Source organism: Aphis gossypii, chromosome 2 (genome assembly GCF_020184175.1).
Source record: "Aphis gossypii isolate Hap1 chromosome 2, ASM2018417v2, whole genome shotgun sequence".
NCBI lineage: Eukaryota > Metazoa > Arthropoda > Insecta > Hemiptera > Aphididae > Aphis > Aphis gossypii.
Window position 1 is genome coordinate 62,132,859 of NC_065531.1, and position 19,922 is coordinate 62,152,780.

Consider the following 19,922-nt stretch of genomic DNA (forward strand, 5'->3'; position numbering starts at 1 on the left):
TTAGCTCATATTTGTGTTATTTTGTGATCGAAAATTGTATTGTTATCATGATCTACGAGAGGATTCATTATTATGATTTTAATATAGATATAATAATGAGTATAATATATTATTATATTACATACGTCATCGTCACCGAGAAATGCGAAATTCTCACAGGCAGTCTTATACCTTCTACTGCTTTTACTCGGCAAATTTCGAATTCCTGAAATGTCCCCTCAAAATGCATGATCGCAAAATGCGGGACGGCATCTGAGGGTTTCATAAGGTTTAACAAAATTAATTTGCACGTGTTACTTTCGAAAGGAAAGCTGAGTTCTCGAAATATGATGGTTTTTCACGGACTTTAAAATATAATCAAATAATAGATAGGTACGTCAAATGTATAGAAATAAATTATTAATTAAGGTAAGGACTATGGGGTAATTTTCTGGTGTATAAAAATGTATATATTTGTATGTATATAAATCTGTGTTAAAAATAAAATATATTTTTTGTATTAGCCACCTATGACCTAACTAAAATTATATTAATAAACCCTTGATATAAAAAATAAGAAATGTGGACGCAGTAGTGAATATAAAACGAATAATATATTTTAATGACATACTGTAAAATTCCTTTATGAATTAGCTAACAGCTAATAGCTAAAAAATTGTTTGGAAATTAATTAATTTAAGAAATAAATACACCTGTAATGAAGTTTAATAATTAATAACAAAATATACCAATATTTCTAAAGTAAAAATGTTTTTTTTTGTTTTAATGTTTTATTAAATTGTATAATTAAAAGCGTTAACTACATTGTATAACGTTTTAATTTTAAATAATTTCGTACTATTATTTCATACATTTTTTTTCTTTATAAATTATGTATTTGGTTCAAAAAGATCTTAAAATTATATCTAATTTTCTAAATAATGATTTTCAATGATTTAAAACCTTTACATTTTGTGTATTATATCTATATAATAACTTAACCTACAAACTAAATTTTTACTTATTATACGAATTTTGAAGATCGTTATAATATGAATGTATAAAACAGTAGACTTTGATAAAAGTCGGATTAAAAACTATTTTTTTCTAAGCTAGCGATTTGTGTTAAGCCTAGGTATTAACAAGCAGTACAATAAATATGTGATTATTATTTTTAAGTCATCAAAATACAATATTAAAAACCATTTTTTCTTTGTTTAACTTGTCAGTATATAAAAATGTCAGTCTTAATTATAAATATAGGTCTATATGACCGAACAACGGATTAAAACGAAGACAAGAGAGCGTCGAGAAAACCGTCGCCTAGGCGATTTTTCCACTCGCCCGGTTCAACCGTATACTGCCAGAGTGGCTATTCCATCATAGACGCGGAGTGTTCATTCCAAGGGTCAAGCACTACGATTCGAGTGTTTTATAATTAAAAGAAGTTTTAGCCGAGTAAACGAATATTGGTAGGACGATTGGAAGTGGTGTAAGGGTGATGGTGCGTCGAGGGCAGTAAAAGGCTAATTGAAAGGCTCACGGATCCCCGCGGGTCATAGTCGGTTGCGCTTACACTAAATGGTCGTCAAGATAGCTCTCAAAAACTGTTTTTCAGCCAGTCGATCATCCGAAAAAACTGTCAGTTTTTCTATGATTTCTCGGAGTTAAGTTACGTGATGATTTAAAATAATTGTTATGAACTTCTGCGTACAAGGCCAAGGATTAGGTCAGGTTTTGAATATTGAGCTTTGAATCGGAGCGTACCTTTGATTAATGTACCGCAGCACTGAAGACACTTATCCGGAGTTCTTTAATATTATTATTATTATTATGATTATGATATTTTACGATTAAAAACGCGTGTTGTAAATACGAATAAGACGTGACATGGGATAAAATTATATATTTCGTGATCTGAGTACATCGCATTAATATTATAGGAACTGTATCGTGCGACACACATAACATGCGAAATGTATATAATATTATTATATTATACTATATGTATCTCTATTGTGCGATAAACGTTACACTATAGCGCGTCTCACCGTCTGAACAATATGTAAATGACACAAAGTTCGGAACACACATACCTACACAATTTATATATATATATGTAGATATTTATCCAATTACACAACCAAATTAGATTCATTTGACTGAAATGCAAGCCGCCACGATATAATATACTGTCTCAATAAGTGAACACGCTCGCACAGACTGGACTAGGAACTGGTGCGACGAGATTTATTGTTAAATATTTACATAATTAGGCATAACGAATTTCTCCTAGAATATTAATACATAACCATATAAAATGTATTTATTTCAATAATCCAAAGCGTATAGAAACTACTATAAGTTATTATTAGTAGCGAGATTTGCATTAATTAATTGTTAAATAAATACTTATGCATCGACTCACTTTATTTAGTCTAACTGTGTAATATATATTTATTCAATATATTTAATAACATACTCGCGTACCGAGTATGATCACCACTCTCTTATGGACGCAATTAGGAGAACTAATTCTGATTTTTAGAGCACGTTTAAGTATACTGTAGACTACATTTTGAAATACTCTTTTTCGCTGTAATTTTTTTAATGAATTATTTTTGAAAATGCAGGTTTTTTCTAAATCAAAAGATTAGTTTTGAGTTATTTAAATTTGTGTATTAATAATCATAATATTATGTACAAAAAAGGTTTTCTAGATGTTATGGGGTTAATGATGAAGTGAAAATTATACAATATAGGTTAACATATTTCTTTGTTTATACTTCTACAATACTTAAATAAATAATTCATTGGTATATTTTATACTCTATATTATACATTAATTAATAAATACCTATGAATTATTAAATTATCGATACAATAGTTAACCTAACTGATTAACATCCGATAAACTCCAGATTAAGCCAACAAATTTTATTTTTACTAGCTTAACGGTATTAATAAAATCACAATAAACATAATATTAGACGACGTTAATAGCTAATATTACTTTGTAATAGCTCATAGCTATAAGTAAAAGTTTATTTTTTTCCAAATAAATTATAATTTTATATAAATTATTTGTTATATAGGTATAATACAATGCACAATAGTATATGTGATACTAGTCTAATAACAAGTTACCAATTCTAGATTAAATTTAATTGAAACACAATTGTTGAACATTGTAATAATAGTTAACTATACATGATGTTTATAGTTTTATATGCGACACAGACTAAACATATACCATGAATTGACCATCTTATAACTTATTAACCTAACTTTTTAAAAAAATGTACATTAATAATATTAACTGCCCCACCAGTAAAATTAATATTTTGATTTGAATAAACAGTACTAACAGTATATAACTTAAATACATTTCTTGTAATAGGTTTTTATGTACCTCCATTTCTTTTCAGCGAGATCGTACTTTATATTATTTATTGTTTTTAGAATGTCCGTAATTTTTAAAACAAATTTGGACTTTAAAACGTTTTAAAACTTAAAATTATAAGGTACACCACAATATCAATTATTATTCAACAATACCTAAACGGCGTCATATTATTTAAAATAATTTCGATCGCTAATATGGATAGGGATTTTTTATCTACACTTTTAATAAGTTAAAAATATGAAAATAAATAAGATAAAAGGTGAATGGTAAATTATTTTAAGAATAAAATATTAATACTTACAATTTGATATTACATTATTATATTTTCATAAAAGTGTATTGATATATTATCACGTTTGATTTGATATTCTCAACTTATTACTTAATACTGATGTCTTCCAATTAAAAAATAGACTATAATGATATATTGTCCATATTATATATCATTACAAATCTATATGAGTAAAATCAAAACAATAATTAAAACACTACGCATTTAAAATTTATCAAGTAGTTATTGAAACGATTATAGCTAGCACAATTTACATTTGACCTTTTTTGAGTTTTAATAATATCATATTTAACTTTTATCTTATACCAGCTATTAATTCAGAGCAATTTAAAATACTGCGTAGGTACCGTTATTGCATTTTTTTTTACCGATCGATTCTGTGGCCCTTTGCATTCGTACTGCAATCTTTCAGAGCGAAATCCGTTTCTCTACCACCGTTTTAACAACATAACATTATTATGTATAGCCGTTTTAGAAAAGTGAAAACCTACCCGACGCCCAGTCAACGCTCACTCGTATTATATAGATTATAATTCGTGCCGCCTTACTATCACATTTGGTACGGTCTGCCGTTTGTCGTCTGGATACCCGCGAGGCGACGTCAAGACCGGTGACCGGTAGTGGTGAGTTTGTACACTTACGGTGTTACGTACAGGAAATGTAGTTAAACAACACACCTAACTATATAACGTAGGGCCCGAGGGGACAAAAAGCAGATCCGGTAACCCCCTCGCCACAGACGTGCAAGTCATCTCGGCCAAGTCCACCACTTCACCTCGTCGCACACGATCCCCTTCGTATCGAGTTCGGTCGATTTCCGAGTATATATACCGGCCCGGATCGTTGGACGGATCACAGTCAACCGCGACCGACCACGGCAGCTGTTAACAACAACACAGTCACTCACTGTACTCTACACAATCCGCTCAAGAATTTTCAAGCACACGACATGTCTGGAACAGTGAGTACATTTTTATCGTTATTTTAACCAACGGTCTGAGACGCGCATTTATAAAAATCCAAATACAACGATTACCTACACGTCTCGTACAACCCGTCTTGACATCATTCTAAAACCATTAAAAATAAAAATAAAAATAAAAATCTATTGCATTACATATAAAAAAATAAATCGTGATACCAATATTGAACTATAATTTTTCTATCTTATTATATTATTATAACTGCGTGTACGATCGATTAGCAAGACGCATTGTCGTCCAAAAAAAGTAGTCGGCTAGTCAGAGTCAGATGGCGGCGACACGCGGATCTCGTTACGGTTACTATGACGCGAGACGTAAAAGCGAGCACTGCCGCCGGCAGTCAAATATATTATTCTAACATAGTATCGTTACGACTGTCGGAACACTCGGGCACCTCGACCGGTTTCCGTTTTAATTTATGTATATTATTTACTTTTACTCTCGTCGCGGCGGGCTCTCTCTCTCTCTCTCTCTTATCTTTGGTCGCGATATTATTGAAAATCAAATACTTTGTCCCTACCTCATTTGTAAGAACGGTTAACGCCGCGAATAGTGATTATTAGGTTTTTACCGTTACGTTTATATATTATATTAAGTAGTCTGAAAACTATAATTTTTTTTATCAATATCATTAGAGTTTTTGCACAAATGTTTTTTTAACCGTATGGGTCTTATACCAGTACGACCACGGACATTTTTTATTATTAGTATATTAATATCGTGTTACAAATTTACAATGTCAATACGATCGTGTGAATAATATTATATTTTAATATTACGCTTTTTTCAGCTGATCGTTTTCGCGGCTTTCGCCGTGGCCACCGCCTTGGCTGTCTACAAGGAGCCCGGATACCCTACCGCTGCACCCGCCTACTCCTCGCATCCAGCACCCTCATACTCATCACACTCAGCATCCACGTACTCATCACACTCATCACCCGCATACCCATCTCACGCAGCTTCCGCCTACTCTGCTGCTCCGGCTTATCGCGCCGCTGCCGCTTACCCGTCGTACTCAGCACCCGCTTACAACGCCGCCCCGGCATACCCAGCTTACCCGGCCGCACCAGCATACCCAGCTGCTCCAGCATACCCAGCTGCTCCAGCATACCCAGCTGCTCCAGCATACCCAGCTGCTCCAGCTTACCCGGCTGCTCCAGCATACCCAGCATACCCAGCCGCACCAGCCTACCCGGCCGCACCAGCCTACCCAGCCGCACCAGCCTACCCGGCCGCACCAGCCTACCCAGCCGCTCCAGCCTACCCGGTCGCTCCAGCTTACTCGACTTATCAAGCAGCACCCGCTTACTCGGCATACCAGGCTGCCCCTGCATACCAGACCACATACCAATCGGCACCGGCTTACTACTCCGCGTCCGCCTACAGCAGCAAGCCCGCATCGTACCAATCCGCTCCGACTTACAACAAACCGGCTCAGTACTCGGCAGCCAAGCCTTACGCCCCCGCTACCGCCTCACCGTCCCCGTCGCCGTACAATTTCCAATATAGCGTGAACGACGCGCACACCGGCGACGTGAAGAGCCAGAGCGAGTACGCCGACTCCAACGGATACGTGAAGGGCACCTACAGCTTGGTGGATTCTGACGGAAGCAAACGCACCGTCGACTACACGGCTGACGACCACAGCGGTTTCAACGCTGACGTCAAGAAGGAAGGCGCAGGATACGCTTCGTCGCCGGCCACATACAAGCCAGCTTACTAATGGCCGCTGGACACAGTCGCCAAACACCGCTCACACCGCATCCGATTAACCGTATCGTAATAGCGTCGTCGTATCGTCGCAAACGTTGTTAACAATAATATTATACCACGTTCCGGGTGCGGTTACCTATCGTCGCCGGCCGTCACCGCGTGTAGTCCCGATACATACCGCGGCGTGAGCACGGTCATTATAATATATATAATATTATATTATGCTGTCATCATCTTACTATTGATTTTGTATCGTTGTGATTAAACGTGTTTTTGTAAATAAAATTTTATACGTTACTGATAAAAATGTGTTGTCGGCTTTTGTTCGTTGTAAAATTATTTTTATATCTCAACCCACTGCAGACCTTTCCACAGCGGGTTGCACCCCGTCTAATATGATTGTTCGTCGAATAACCGTGACGATTAGTTAGATACGTCATACGTACACACAGACGCACATAATATTGCATTACATAGTATGTGTATGTGCATAAATTTAACGTAATTAAAAACTGCAATATTATATTGCGAGTTCGATATTACAGTTTTTGTGTACCACGATAGAGTTGTTTTAGTTTTATATATTTAAGTGAATGATATTTTTTATTTAGTCTGACACTTGGACCGTTGTGGATCAACGATAATTTTCAGAGTATACCACTACATCATAAAAATAAATCCGACTGCATAGCAAACATATAACATATTATATATTCACCGAGATACTTTGTCATCAAAACAAATCGTGGTAAAAAATACCACAAATGTAAACTGGAAAACGATAATGGGTTTTTTTTCGATTTTAAATAAAACGTGCATCATAACATGAAACCTATTTAAAACCTTATTCTAACCGTTAGAATCTAACGTTTATAAAGTATGATATTATTGTGTATCCTAGACTGGTGATAACTTTAAGCATAACGTTGGTAATTGTGACTGGATGATAACTTTATTAATACGAAACAAGTTTAATACGTCATTTTACTTATTAATTGGTATTGCGATTGTGTACTTACAACACAATATTTGTACCTCAAAATTTAATTAGTCAATTTTTTTTTTTTAATATTTGTATAACTATATAACTGCTGTTTTAAAATATAATTTTTTTTGTTTGTTTATCTGTATTAAAATTATAACTCATTTCACATTATGTATATAATAAAATTAAAATTAACGAAACTTTATATGATTTTATTTTTATAAATGTGGTATTGTTGTTTTCATATAGAAAACTCTTAGTTCGTAATTTTACAAATGAGTTTTAGCAATTTGTTAAAAACTTCTATTAATTTAAATAATATTAATTAAAATGCACACCTATAGCTAGTGAATTTTAAATAAAAATCGTTCAAACCGGATAAAGTGTCATAAATCACAATATATTTTATTTCGACAAGAAAAAAGACCGATGTGCTTTGCTTTTACTTTGCCGTGAAAATCATTCCTATATCAAATATAGGGTATTTATGTTGATCAGATTCTAATAATTCTAAAGCATAATATATCATTGATTAGAAAAAGGGCGTCGTTACTCTTAGAATAAAGTGTGATAGCACGGAAGAAACTAACCGAAAAACGAAGACGACAAAAAAAAAAAACAATGAAAAAATAATAAATGTAGGTACATATATATCTTTTTTGTAAGTCAAATAGGATTTACGGTCGTCACCCACCGTCGTACGTATTGTAAATATATTATAACACTACTGCGTGCGTATATAATATATTATTCTTTATCGCGGCAGATAAACGCGAGTCGTTCGTGTCTCGCGGCAGTGACACAACACTAATAATATTATAATATCAAAATAATACGTTTTGCGTAAGAGCTATAGTTACTCCATTGATTCATCGGATTTGAAGCTTGAGTGTATAATAGTATAAAGTGTCATCGTAATATTCACGATTATTCCGATCGGAAGTTAAACATTTGACAGTGTCGACAAAAAGCTTTTGTTATATTTGTATGATGCCCATTTGAATTATTTTTTTGAACATTCCAATAGCGACCAGTAGTAATAACAAAATATATATAAATATAATCATTTAGTAGTTCACTGTGAGAGGAAGCTATATTAATTTTTTTATACTTTGAATTTCATCAACCGTTATTATTCGAGGTTTATTGAATTTTGTATATATTATGTACAAGTGAACTCGGAGAGTGGACGAAGAATAATTGGATTCCGTTAATTTTTGCGCGTCCTCGACATTAATATATATTTTATACGCATATCTACATGAAAGTATTAAAAACTTTAGAATTATTAGTAAATCCAAAAATAATACCTATGACCGATTTTAAAACATTATAGAGTCTATTATTGAGAAATTAGGCATTTTAACAGCTTTATCTATCATGGATCACATTTAAGAGACTCATATAAAAACGAAACACACAATAAATAGATATGAACTACTTATTGTATTATATCTCAAATACTGAGATTTCAACCGGCCGTTCGAATGAGAGTTGCACTTAATTGTGTGCCAGAAGAAAGTCGTGAGAATTATGTAATATTATATTGCTCTTTGCAACGATTTTTTAGTCTCAATTAATTCCACAAGAGGTGAAATCAATATTGAAATTTTTAACACCGATGAATAACTCTTATTTAAATTCATGGCTAAAATTATGTTAGTTTCTCTCCAGTAAAGGACATTATTTCTTTATCTAATATAATTTTTATAATATTTTTTTTATGCGGATTGAAGAATTTTTATCGAAAATTACGTATTAATATTACTTCGTAATAAAGAAAATATTATTACTGTATACATAGAAGATAGGAATTAGATATAGTAAAATAGGTCATATACACTATACAGGACGATCCACTAATTAAGCTCATCTCTAATAACTTTGATAATACATTTATTATTTATCTAAATACTGATTATTTTTGGAATTTTTAAGCTAGCTAAAAATACCATGATTTTATCTAATTAGATTTATATGTTATTTAAGGATGCTCTGTAGATATATAAACTTTGTTTTTAAAATGAGTAATACTCTATTTTACTGTAAATTAATAAGCAGATGAGTTATTTGAGAAATTTGATTTATCTAAATTGAAATTTAAATGAGTATTTATTGAAAAGTAAAATGATATAAGGCACACAATTTAGTTCATGAAAATGTATACAAGAAAATTAATGAAAATGATATCAACATTATTACTTTATAAATATTACTAAATACTTATTTATTTAACACCTTATTTATTGTTCGAGGGTAGTAAGACAAGTTCTTAAGTACTTAATAGAATAAATAACTGCATAAATTTTAAATTTTTATAAGAACATTTTGAAGGATTTTTAATAACTTATAAATAAAATTGTTTATTTTTTTAAAATATAATTTGGTACACAAACATTTTCTAAAACACTATTGATATTAAAAATGAAAATTTTCATTTAAAAAATAGAAATTTATATCTAAATGAAACACGCCTTATATGGTACGAAAAATCTAAGCATTTTAAAATATGGCCTTTAAATGTACTTGCAAATTTAAAAATCAGAATTTGAATAAATGCATTATTGACGAAAAAGGAGGTGTGATCATGTTTGGTGAATCATCTTGTATATTGTTATTATAATAATATATTATAACAGTATGTGTCTGATTTGTATTTTTTATTCGAAAGCGTTCGATCGAGAGATTTTAGATTCACTAAACGTATCGAAAACGTACTTTATTATTGCACGGTGTGTACTGTATACAATATGAGAAGTGTTTTTTTTTAAAGGTTTACGGTTTCGGGTAGACTACACAAAGATAATACGTTGGCATGTTTCCAGTGTATGTTTTGGACGCGTTTTTCAGTAAACCAGCAAATACATTTATCCGCATGTTATTAAAAGATTTCGTAAAAACTAATAATGATTTGTTGGAATCATAATAGATTGCAAGGGATGAAAGTACTTACGTGAAAATGTAAAAAAAAACCCTCCTGAAATCGAACTTTTCTCTGTTGTATAATATACTGATAGTAACTCTTATACGATGACGATTTTTACGTGAAATTTTGACAAAATATAATATTATTATGATAAATCATTACGTATATTTATATTGTCATAAAATATAATATAACAATATTTCTGATGGATATTATCCTTTGGATTTATACTTAAGTTTATACTTTGCGGAGGCAAATAATCTATAACTGATGGGTACTCAACGGAAACGATATTACGAGAATCTCATCATGCGATATATCTGCCAAAGGTGCAATCTTGGTGTATTCATCTTCTTAAAGAGAACCATCATATTATTCTAATGTTTTTAATGACGATTTCGACATCCGTAAAATATTATTGTAATTATATTATTTTCCTTCGTATTCCTTCGTTGTGTTTTTTGTGAGCGTGATAAACTGCTCTAAGTCCGACACAGATTACGATCTACGAAGTTGAATGCTAAGGTTAAACGTACTCGAATATTATATAATTTTAAATTATATTATAACAATAACATAATATGCATTTTAAACGGATTTTTATAGATTAAATTTTACATCGCTTAATGCATATTCCAATGATAAGCACACTAATAAATAAAATATATTTTACACATTTTTAGTACTTACAATATCATTAATTTATTTTGATGGTATCTACTATGAGTAATGTAACACAAAGAATAACACTGAGAGATCAGTAATTATTTGAGCGATACTTTTTTGAGTTTGTCTGTTGAAGTATTTGATTTCGTTACATTATCATAATTACCTATTTGTATTTCGTGTAGTAATAATAAATTCACATTGTACCACAAAAACTTTTAGACGTTAAAGTCCCATCGCGTGCGGCTTAATATCGTAGAAAAGTAAACTGATTAGTTGGGTAGTTAAGATTTTGAATATAAAGCACCCATTACACGATGACGATATTATGTATTCAGATGTACAAAACAATTGATGAAAATATCTGAATTGTTTCCTAAGAACTATTTTATGTTAGTGTACACACTAATTGTATGTATACTCGTATAGTTACGAATCGTATCTGCAAACGGTGTTGACCTATTTTACTAATCAGACAAGACGGGCCGCGCTTACTAATTTTCGTCCCGTTTTCCGGTGAGTATACAAATAATCGTATGGTCCGAGAGAAAGCCACCGATGAAGGAGAAAGGGGTGTACCGGAAGAAAACAATTAACGTCTTATTTATTGTCCAAATGAATAACAATGCCAAACGCAAAACACCGATTTAATTCAATAAATATGGCTGGGACATTATTGTTATATTTTATAATACAAATTGAATTGTGTTGGTTATTTTGTACAACATTGTCAACTTTTAAAGTCTTTGTCTTGCTAATATGAAATTGCTTTCGGTCATAATCAAGGTAATTTATGTAATAATTTCACTACGATCATGCTTTTTTTTTTAACATTTATTTTCATGTTCGTTATAATTGTAGGTATTTAAACAACCCGTAATAACATATAATATTATTATAGGATAACGGAAAAAGGAGCCCACGGCCGCGGCAGAGGTGTAGCTAAATTGCCTATCAGAAACGCCGTGTCACCATACTATTGTATTATTTACTGCGTTGGAAAATATCTCATTTATTACGAGGTACTTAAAAAACAGAACCAATTTTAAGATAATGAGAAAGACAAATTAAAAGCACGAACAAGACTATATTGATTGGTTGACATCAAATACCTACATAACAATCTATCGACATAACACGAAAGTAAGTATTATACACTCTACGATCAAGTGACTTGCGTGAAAACTTAGACTTAAATGAAAACTGTCAGTAAAATTCTATCATCGTACAACATAACGTGCAATTATTACGTCATATCATTAAGGTTAAATTATTAATTTTTAAAAAAGTTTTAAACAAAATAAGTTTTTTTTTCTTAAACGCACCTGGAACACGAAATCTACGTGCGCGGCCACCGTCGTGCCATCCTTGAGCCACGGTTCGGCGAATTTGCCCATCAGTTCGTAGATAGCTGTCACGACGCGCGTCATCTCGTCCCGACAAATTTGCCCGTCACCGTCCAGGTCGTATAGAGTGAATGCCCACCGGAGCTTGTCGTCCACCGATCCCCGGGACAGCGTCCACAGGCCCTGCACCATGTCCTGCGAAAATAAACATTCAAAGTTAAAACATAATAGTATTTAATATAAATAATAAATATAAGTATTCAATGATAATATATTTTGTGTTATAAAGTATGATCAAGTGGATAACACTCTGCTGTGCAGTAGGTGTTGAGTGGACCTCGGCATAGAGTAGGTCACTACATTATAATGGGTGTGTTAAATTTGAATGCAACGATAGGTATCATTGTATACGAAAAATGAATCTGAACGGAAATGATTTTGTCAGCCTAGGGGCTAGGATAAAACGGTGGTTTATGTTTTAATAACCTGAATACCCCAAAATTAAATCATGTACAGAAAATAAAAATTAAAACAACTGGTGTGTGTATGTTTCAAATTTCTATGACTAGTAATTTAAAACTATTATATAGTAAATCGTTATTTTATGAGTAGATTTTTGATTTCCTAAAAATTTAAAGTTTAGATAAAACTTTTATAGTTGGTCAACGTTCAACTTCTTTTATAACATAATTGTAAGGCAAACTTATGGGAAATATTGTGTTAATTTTTCAATTTTTAGCTACACAAAAACTATACTTGTGTATATAAAATTCGATTGATATAACATAAACTGAATGAAATATTATTATACGTCTCAAGAAAAATATGATTTAACTTGAGATTTCAAAAACCATCAAACTAACTGACTTAAAGGCGATAGCGTTAGCTGTAATACATATTTCGTTTGAATATGACCTATTTCAGTGTCTTCGTATTTCTATGGTACATTTACGTACGATGATTACATTCTTGACTGTAGTCAATCGAATGATGTACGTGGTACGTTCCACATCTAAATCCTCTAATATTACGTGAAGTTGCGTTATCTAGTTCAAATTACTGCGAAGTTCCTTACGTCTATAGATATAAATTGCATTGTCCTTATACAAAATGCATCTTATGATAATATAAAAAAGTATGTCATAATCTGTATTGTTGTCGGTCGACCATTGCGATTCGATGTATGTTAATAATAAGTACTGAGCGTACGAGATCCACCTTTTCGATCATACTATATAGTACTATATAGTATTATCTGTGTATTAATATGTGTAAGGCTATTTCATCGTTTCGGTTAGAGTATAGTATATAGACTTAGGTTATTATATATAGAATATTAGAACACGCACCGAGTGCTGGTATTTACTTGGATAGTATTGCCTGGTTTACAAAAAAAAACAAACACCCCGTATATTATTTATGTTACAGTTACGTATATAATGTTCAGTCATTATGGTCGATCGATGTATTTGGATTTTCTCATAGCAGTTTTGTACGTACACGATGTCGTATGATAAACGTAGATTTAAAGTGACGGTTGTGCAAAGATATGCTAGTCTTTGTAAACATAAGATAAAGGCCGGCTTTGTAGTGTATTGCACGTTTACCTCCCATCGACGCATATACATAATGTCATATATGCTTATAAACGTACTGTATGGGTACATAAACAGTAGTATATACTCGTAATATTGCTTGCGAGATACGCTCGACATAATATATGATTGGCGTGTTATGGTTACGTTTATTTCGTGTTGTAATTATTTAAATCTCAATAATATAATATAATATATATATATATATAGTAAGACGCATTTAATATAGGAATTAATATTAAATTTAATTTAATATCGTTGTATGTATTCGTTTGCCGTATACGATAAAACGAGTAATCCTAATTCCTAACTCAACTTAACCGACGGTAATTAATTAAAATACGTAACGATATTTCGTATAACCATTTATAAACGCAATTGATTGAAATGATTCGAAATACGTGCAAGCGTATATAGAACGAAAGTAATCAGTTCTTTAGAACTCTATGTGTATTATATACACGTTAAACTATCGTTATAGCATTAAGTTGCTTTAATTCCGTATCGGTAAATAAAAAAAAATAGTCAAAACCTATTTTTTTAGCATTGATAAAATAAATGAATCTAATAATACGACGGTGGTATTATTATGGTGACATGTGAATTGTCACCGCCGTCGCATAGTCTAGAGACCGTAGTGCAGATTTTAAAACTTATTTTCTTAGATTAAAAAAACAATAATAATAATATAAATAATACGAATAGACACAAGTTTCAAATAACGCAATAACTGCGGTATCAGTTTTCAAGAAGAAATCTCAAAAAATTGAATCGACATCACTGTCGTCTCAATTAATTGTATAATTTTAATTAAGTTAAGAGTAGTATCATACCATTAACATAAAGCAAATTGAAAAAAAATGATATCCGGTTGAAAACGGGTTACATAATTTGAACATAAAACGAAAAAAAAAATACTTTCGTGATTGGAAGAGTGAATAAGCTTGTGATGTGAAAAAATGTACCTACGTCCTACATGTTTTGTCACGTTCATTACCAAAAGCGTTTTGTGGCGCAAAGCGCCGGAAAAGCTTATAATTTTAACGTCTAAAACAATGACACCAGATGTCATAGGAAATATTGACCATCTGTATAAGTTATTTCAATGATCACTCTCCTTTAAAGTTTAAAATCGCTATACACATGGTTGAGTCTGCATGAAATAATTTGGTATTTTTAACCACACAAATGTTTTAATCTAACACATTAAATGCAATAATTTAAGATTAACTTGTCATATCTACTTATCTGCTCTATGTATAAAATCAATTCTGAATTGGAACAATCATTTGAAATCTACAAAATTTTTTTTCTTCTATGAATATCTGATAACTACGAAAATTTCAGTTTTAAATGTCAAAACTATAGATGAACTTAATGACTGATAGGAATTTAAACAAGTTCAATTTTACTATCAATGCTCTGGAAAAAAATTTCAAACAGTGTATTTTTACCAATTGTCGTTGAAAAATATTAACCCATTATAGGTCAGCGGTATATATATTTACCACCAAAACAAATAAAATCTTGAAGGTTCTGTTTCAGTAATTCACCAATAGAGCGCGCCAAAGAAAATGTCAATATATCACTAAACTCAGAATTTTGTATACTATATATTCCTTTATTTTTAAATTTTTTTCTCTATTTAGCTTTTTTTCTACGATTTAAAATATTATTATTTTTTTTTTTTTCATATTTTTCTTATGCCCTATAAAGGGTTAATTTGAGAACAATACAATATACTCAATCCAACTTAATTTTGAAACCTCAATTTACTGATTGAATGATAATAATAAGAAATCTTTATAAATTATTATTTTGACATATTATTATAAAGTTATGGTAAATGGTTTTATATCGTAATACAATGGAGGAGCACTTTTTTAATACTTAAATCAGAGCAGAGAATGATAATTTGGTAGTCAATGCCACCAAATACTCTTGACTACTGATGTATTGTTAACGAAATAATAAGCTTTAAATATTTCAGTCATTATAATATAGACTTGTGTGTAAGCAAGGATCTCAACAAAAAAAAACATATATTATAATGATACTATAATAAGAATTGAATAGGACGACAAGATAATTTTTATCTACAATAGCTGGTAAAATTGGAAATTTCAGCAGATTTCTTTATATGTGTTTTATAATCTAGTGTGCTACCTTTCAATTAGTTTTGTTAGAATAATATAAATATAATAGAGACTAGAAATTATACAATTATAAATTTATTTTCCTTTATGTTTGAATTTAATTTTTATTGTTAGAAATTCCTGCTTACATACAATATTATTGATTGAAAGAATATTTGATGATTGAATATCATAAAGATAATATAGAATTTACAAAACTGGTTTGTTTCATCGATACAATATATAATAATACACATCATTAATAATTAATATTTGATGAACAAACATTGTTGAGTCGCTAGCATATTTTTATCAAGATCCAAAAGAACCATTATTATATGACGAGTTGACGAATTTGACTGAGAATAAAAATAAAAAAATCACTGACTTTCAAACCAACATTGTAATGGACTATTGAGTTTTTTCAGCCCTGAATTGTTTTCTTTCCCTCTAACGATACGCAAAGTGCAAATTTTTATCATAAGACGACTTAAATGAGTCATTCGACCGTGAAAAATGGTGGTCTGGAGTTGCGGTGTAAGCGCGACTAACCCACTGTACAATAATTAATATGGTGAATGGTCTGCTGTAACCCTTTTGGACCACACGATTTATAGTGTATATAATATGTTATATGGGTACTTGCTTCTAATAAGATATACTCGAATGTAATCTGCACTTGGTCGTCAATATTAGTGCAGCTAAAATATAATATATTATAATATTACGTAACGATATTCCGTACACATCGTAAAACACGGTCTACCCGGATGTAATTATTATATAATATACCTAGTAAATAGAGTGATCCACTGCCAGTTTTAGTTTTAATAAGTAATTTATTCAAATTTGGATTCCGGTAATTGTTATATTATTAATTAAGAAGTATCCTATAGCGATACCAACATATATTGTTCTATTAAGAATCGCTATTTTTTTCTCTATAAAAATACATATTGTTTATCAATTTACAGTAAAAAAATAAAGTTTGAGGCATTACTATAGCTTTCTTAAATGGTATTAAACAAAATATAGTTCCTAAGTATAAATAACATTTCAAAATTCAAAATTAGAATAATGTAAAAAAAAAAAAAAGATTGGGAGGGGTCATTGAGCATGGTTATATCATTCTGTATTATACGATTACCACTTTTGGTGCATTTAATTTTTGACACTTCCATTAATAGATATTTACGTAGTATAGGTACCTATTACAAAAGTTTTTAAAACGGCCATTTGTTGGTACACAATAAGCAATACTTAATTTCTTATTCAATTAAAAGTCATTTTTTTATTTATTGATTTTGCTTTAAGATATAAAGTAAGTGGTATTCACAGTAGTCACAAGCTATTATAATAACGTAATAACTATAATCATTTTTATTCCACAAGCATTTTGCTATTTTATTTTATTATTTCTTATTCGATTTCCCAAATACAAAAAATAATAATATGTACTTCACATATTATGTCAAAAATATATAAATATAAATATATATTTATTTGAATGTTGTCAGACAATTTTGACGTATTTTCAAATACTTAACAACTAAATAAATGTTTGACTAATGTTACACCTTGGAATGGCCAATAACGCTAATACCTTATTAGTTTCCGAGCTTTTACCACACATAGAAAATTGGATTCAATTTCTGTCCAGCTCTATTACTAAACTAATATTTAAAAGTAGTTACAATTTTTAATGTTTTGGAGTTTGAAGTCGTATTAATGAGTAATTCATATAAAATATAAATGTTTACTTTATATTTTAATTGTGTCAAATTTTGTAATTGAAATATAAAGAAACTTACTAGCAAACAAGAATTTGGCTACAACAGTCAACTGATGACAACTCGTTATTAATCCAAACATTAGATACAAAAATTGATAATTAATATCACCGACAGTATATAGTATAATATTAATACAATATTACATCAATTATCTTTTAACCGTATTACTCATGTTTATGCAAGCGTATGATTAAGATTTGTATATATTATATGATTACGAGTTCAAAACGCAATTCTGTGGTTATCACTTGCGAAATTGTTATCATTTTAGACAGGTACTTGTATAATATTATTATATGTCGAGGTAATATAATCAACTGATAAATGTAATTTTAAGTATCTAAAAATGTTCGTTCTTATTCGTATTATGTAATATAATATATATATATATTTAATATTTATTATAACAACAGCTATATAATAATAGTTATATATAGTTGTATATAAAAAAAAAAAAAACAATAATTGATTATGATTAAGTTATTTTCTAGATATTTAATTTGTTCTTAAGATTTTTCTACTGGAGTTGTCTTTAAATGGAAATATTCATACTGTGACCATTCCTAAGTCAAAGCATGATAATCAAATGAAATCCACTGCCATACTTAGGATTTTAAAACTACTTTTAGACTGTAATATTTTGGATAATATTCCATAATAACCCTTTAAAGACATTGTGAGCTCCCAAGAATGACGAAACGTACACTTTGAGAACCACAGGAATGCTTTCTATACAATTACATCTTTATATCGTCTATGTTACATCCTTTATAAGACCATAAGAAACACATCTATGCCATAAATCCATAATTTTCTATACCAATTAGACATTCATTTTTCAGTTGTCTGTACCTCTAATACTAAGTAGTTTATAACTATAGACATAATTTTAGTTTAGAAATTACATTTCCCTTATTAGTTATTAGTTATTACATATGTGTTTAGTTTAATAATATATTTTTTCAACTTTAAAGTGAAATGCAAAACCACACAAATTTATATTATAGTTTAGTCTCAATTTAGTTATGAAGTTTAATATACCTACCCGAATAAGATCTAATTTGATCAAAATATAGTAATGGGATAGATGAATGCATAATATTAAAATATCAACAATTTCACTTGAACTGCTCACCTGTTTGCATTATAAAACATAAATTAAATTAAATATGCATGTTGGTATATTTAGTATTTTTACATAAATATTTGTTATTGAAAAAAAATTAAATATTATACACGTATATATTTTTTACCTTTATAATTTTTCAAGTTTCTTAATGTTTTTATGTTAATTTTTTTTTTTTTAGTACTAATTGGCGCATAAAAAATAATTTCAATACTCTAACGAGTAGTTAATTAGTTAAAATGTATAAGTTGTACACAGTTATTTAAAGTTTAGATAAACAGAGTTGACCAATACATATTTTGTGGGGTACGCGTTGCTCTATAGTATCACTCTACTATGCACATCTATACTTTAAAATTGAAATACTAATTACTTATATAGTTATCACTAATTAATATCTAATACAAAATTTGATATTCATACTGTCATTCAAAAAATTAAAAACACAAAAAAATGATGACAAATTCTAAAAACAATATAATTTGTTTTATATGCTATTTTGCAACATCAAATATTGTATAAATAAAAATAAACTTTAAATTAATCACGTTGTGTACAGTATACATACATATTATGTGATCAATTAGAATACTCGAATACTCGATATAATATGTAATTTTTTTATAGAAACTGTATAATTTGTGGTACAATATTTGAATGAGATGGTGTAGGTACCTTACCAGTCCTAACCACACGGATGAATTATATTTTCATAAAAACCAACGAAATTGCCATAAGTACAGTTTTTTTACATCGAGTTTGCAACTGCCCATTTTATTAAAAATAGTATTTTTTATGAGAAATCAATAATTATTAATTTAATTACAATTTTAATAACCAACACGTCATTATTAAAATATGCAGTATATATCTACACAAGTAGGTCACACGGAGTAACGTTATAATGATGCACGCGCATTATAAATGTCAAGTCACAAAATTCATACAATCAATACGTTGCCTGAAATTGATTTAAA

General features: G+C 30.2%; 2 protein-coding genes across 3 annotated transcripts in view; one reads left to right on the forward strand and one right to left on the reverse strand.

Moving 5' to 3' along the window:
* LOC114122983 (Kv channel-interacting protein 1-like) overlaps positions 1-19,922 on the reverse strand; it is a 122,548-nt gene that overhangs the window by 16,912 nt on the left and 85,714 nt on the right. For both annotated transcript variants that reach the window (XM_050199112.1, XM_050199111.1), the window contains exon 5: positions 12,276-12,491. In XM_050199112.1, coding sequence (XP_050055069.1) covers positions 12,276-12,491 — 216 coding nt within the window. The remainder of the gene's footprint in view (positions 1-12,275; positions 12,492-19,922) is intronic.
* LOC114122944 (adhesive plaque matrix protein-like) lies at positions 4,509-6,680 on the forward strand. The gene is made up of 2 exons (XM_050199110.1): positions 4,509-4,638; positions 5,451-6,680. The coding sequence occupies exons 1-2, from the start codon at positions 4,627-4,629 to the stop codon at positions 6,381-6,383; spliced, it is 945 nt and encodes a 314-aa protein (XP_050055067.1). The 5' UTR covers positions 4,509-4,626; the 3' UTR covers positions 6,384-6,680.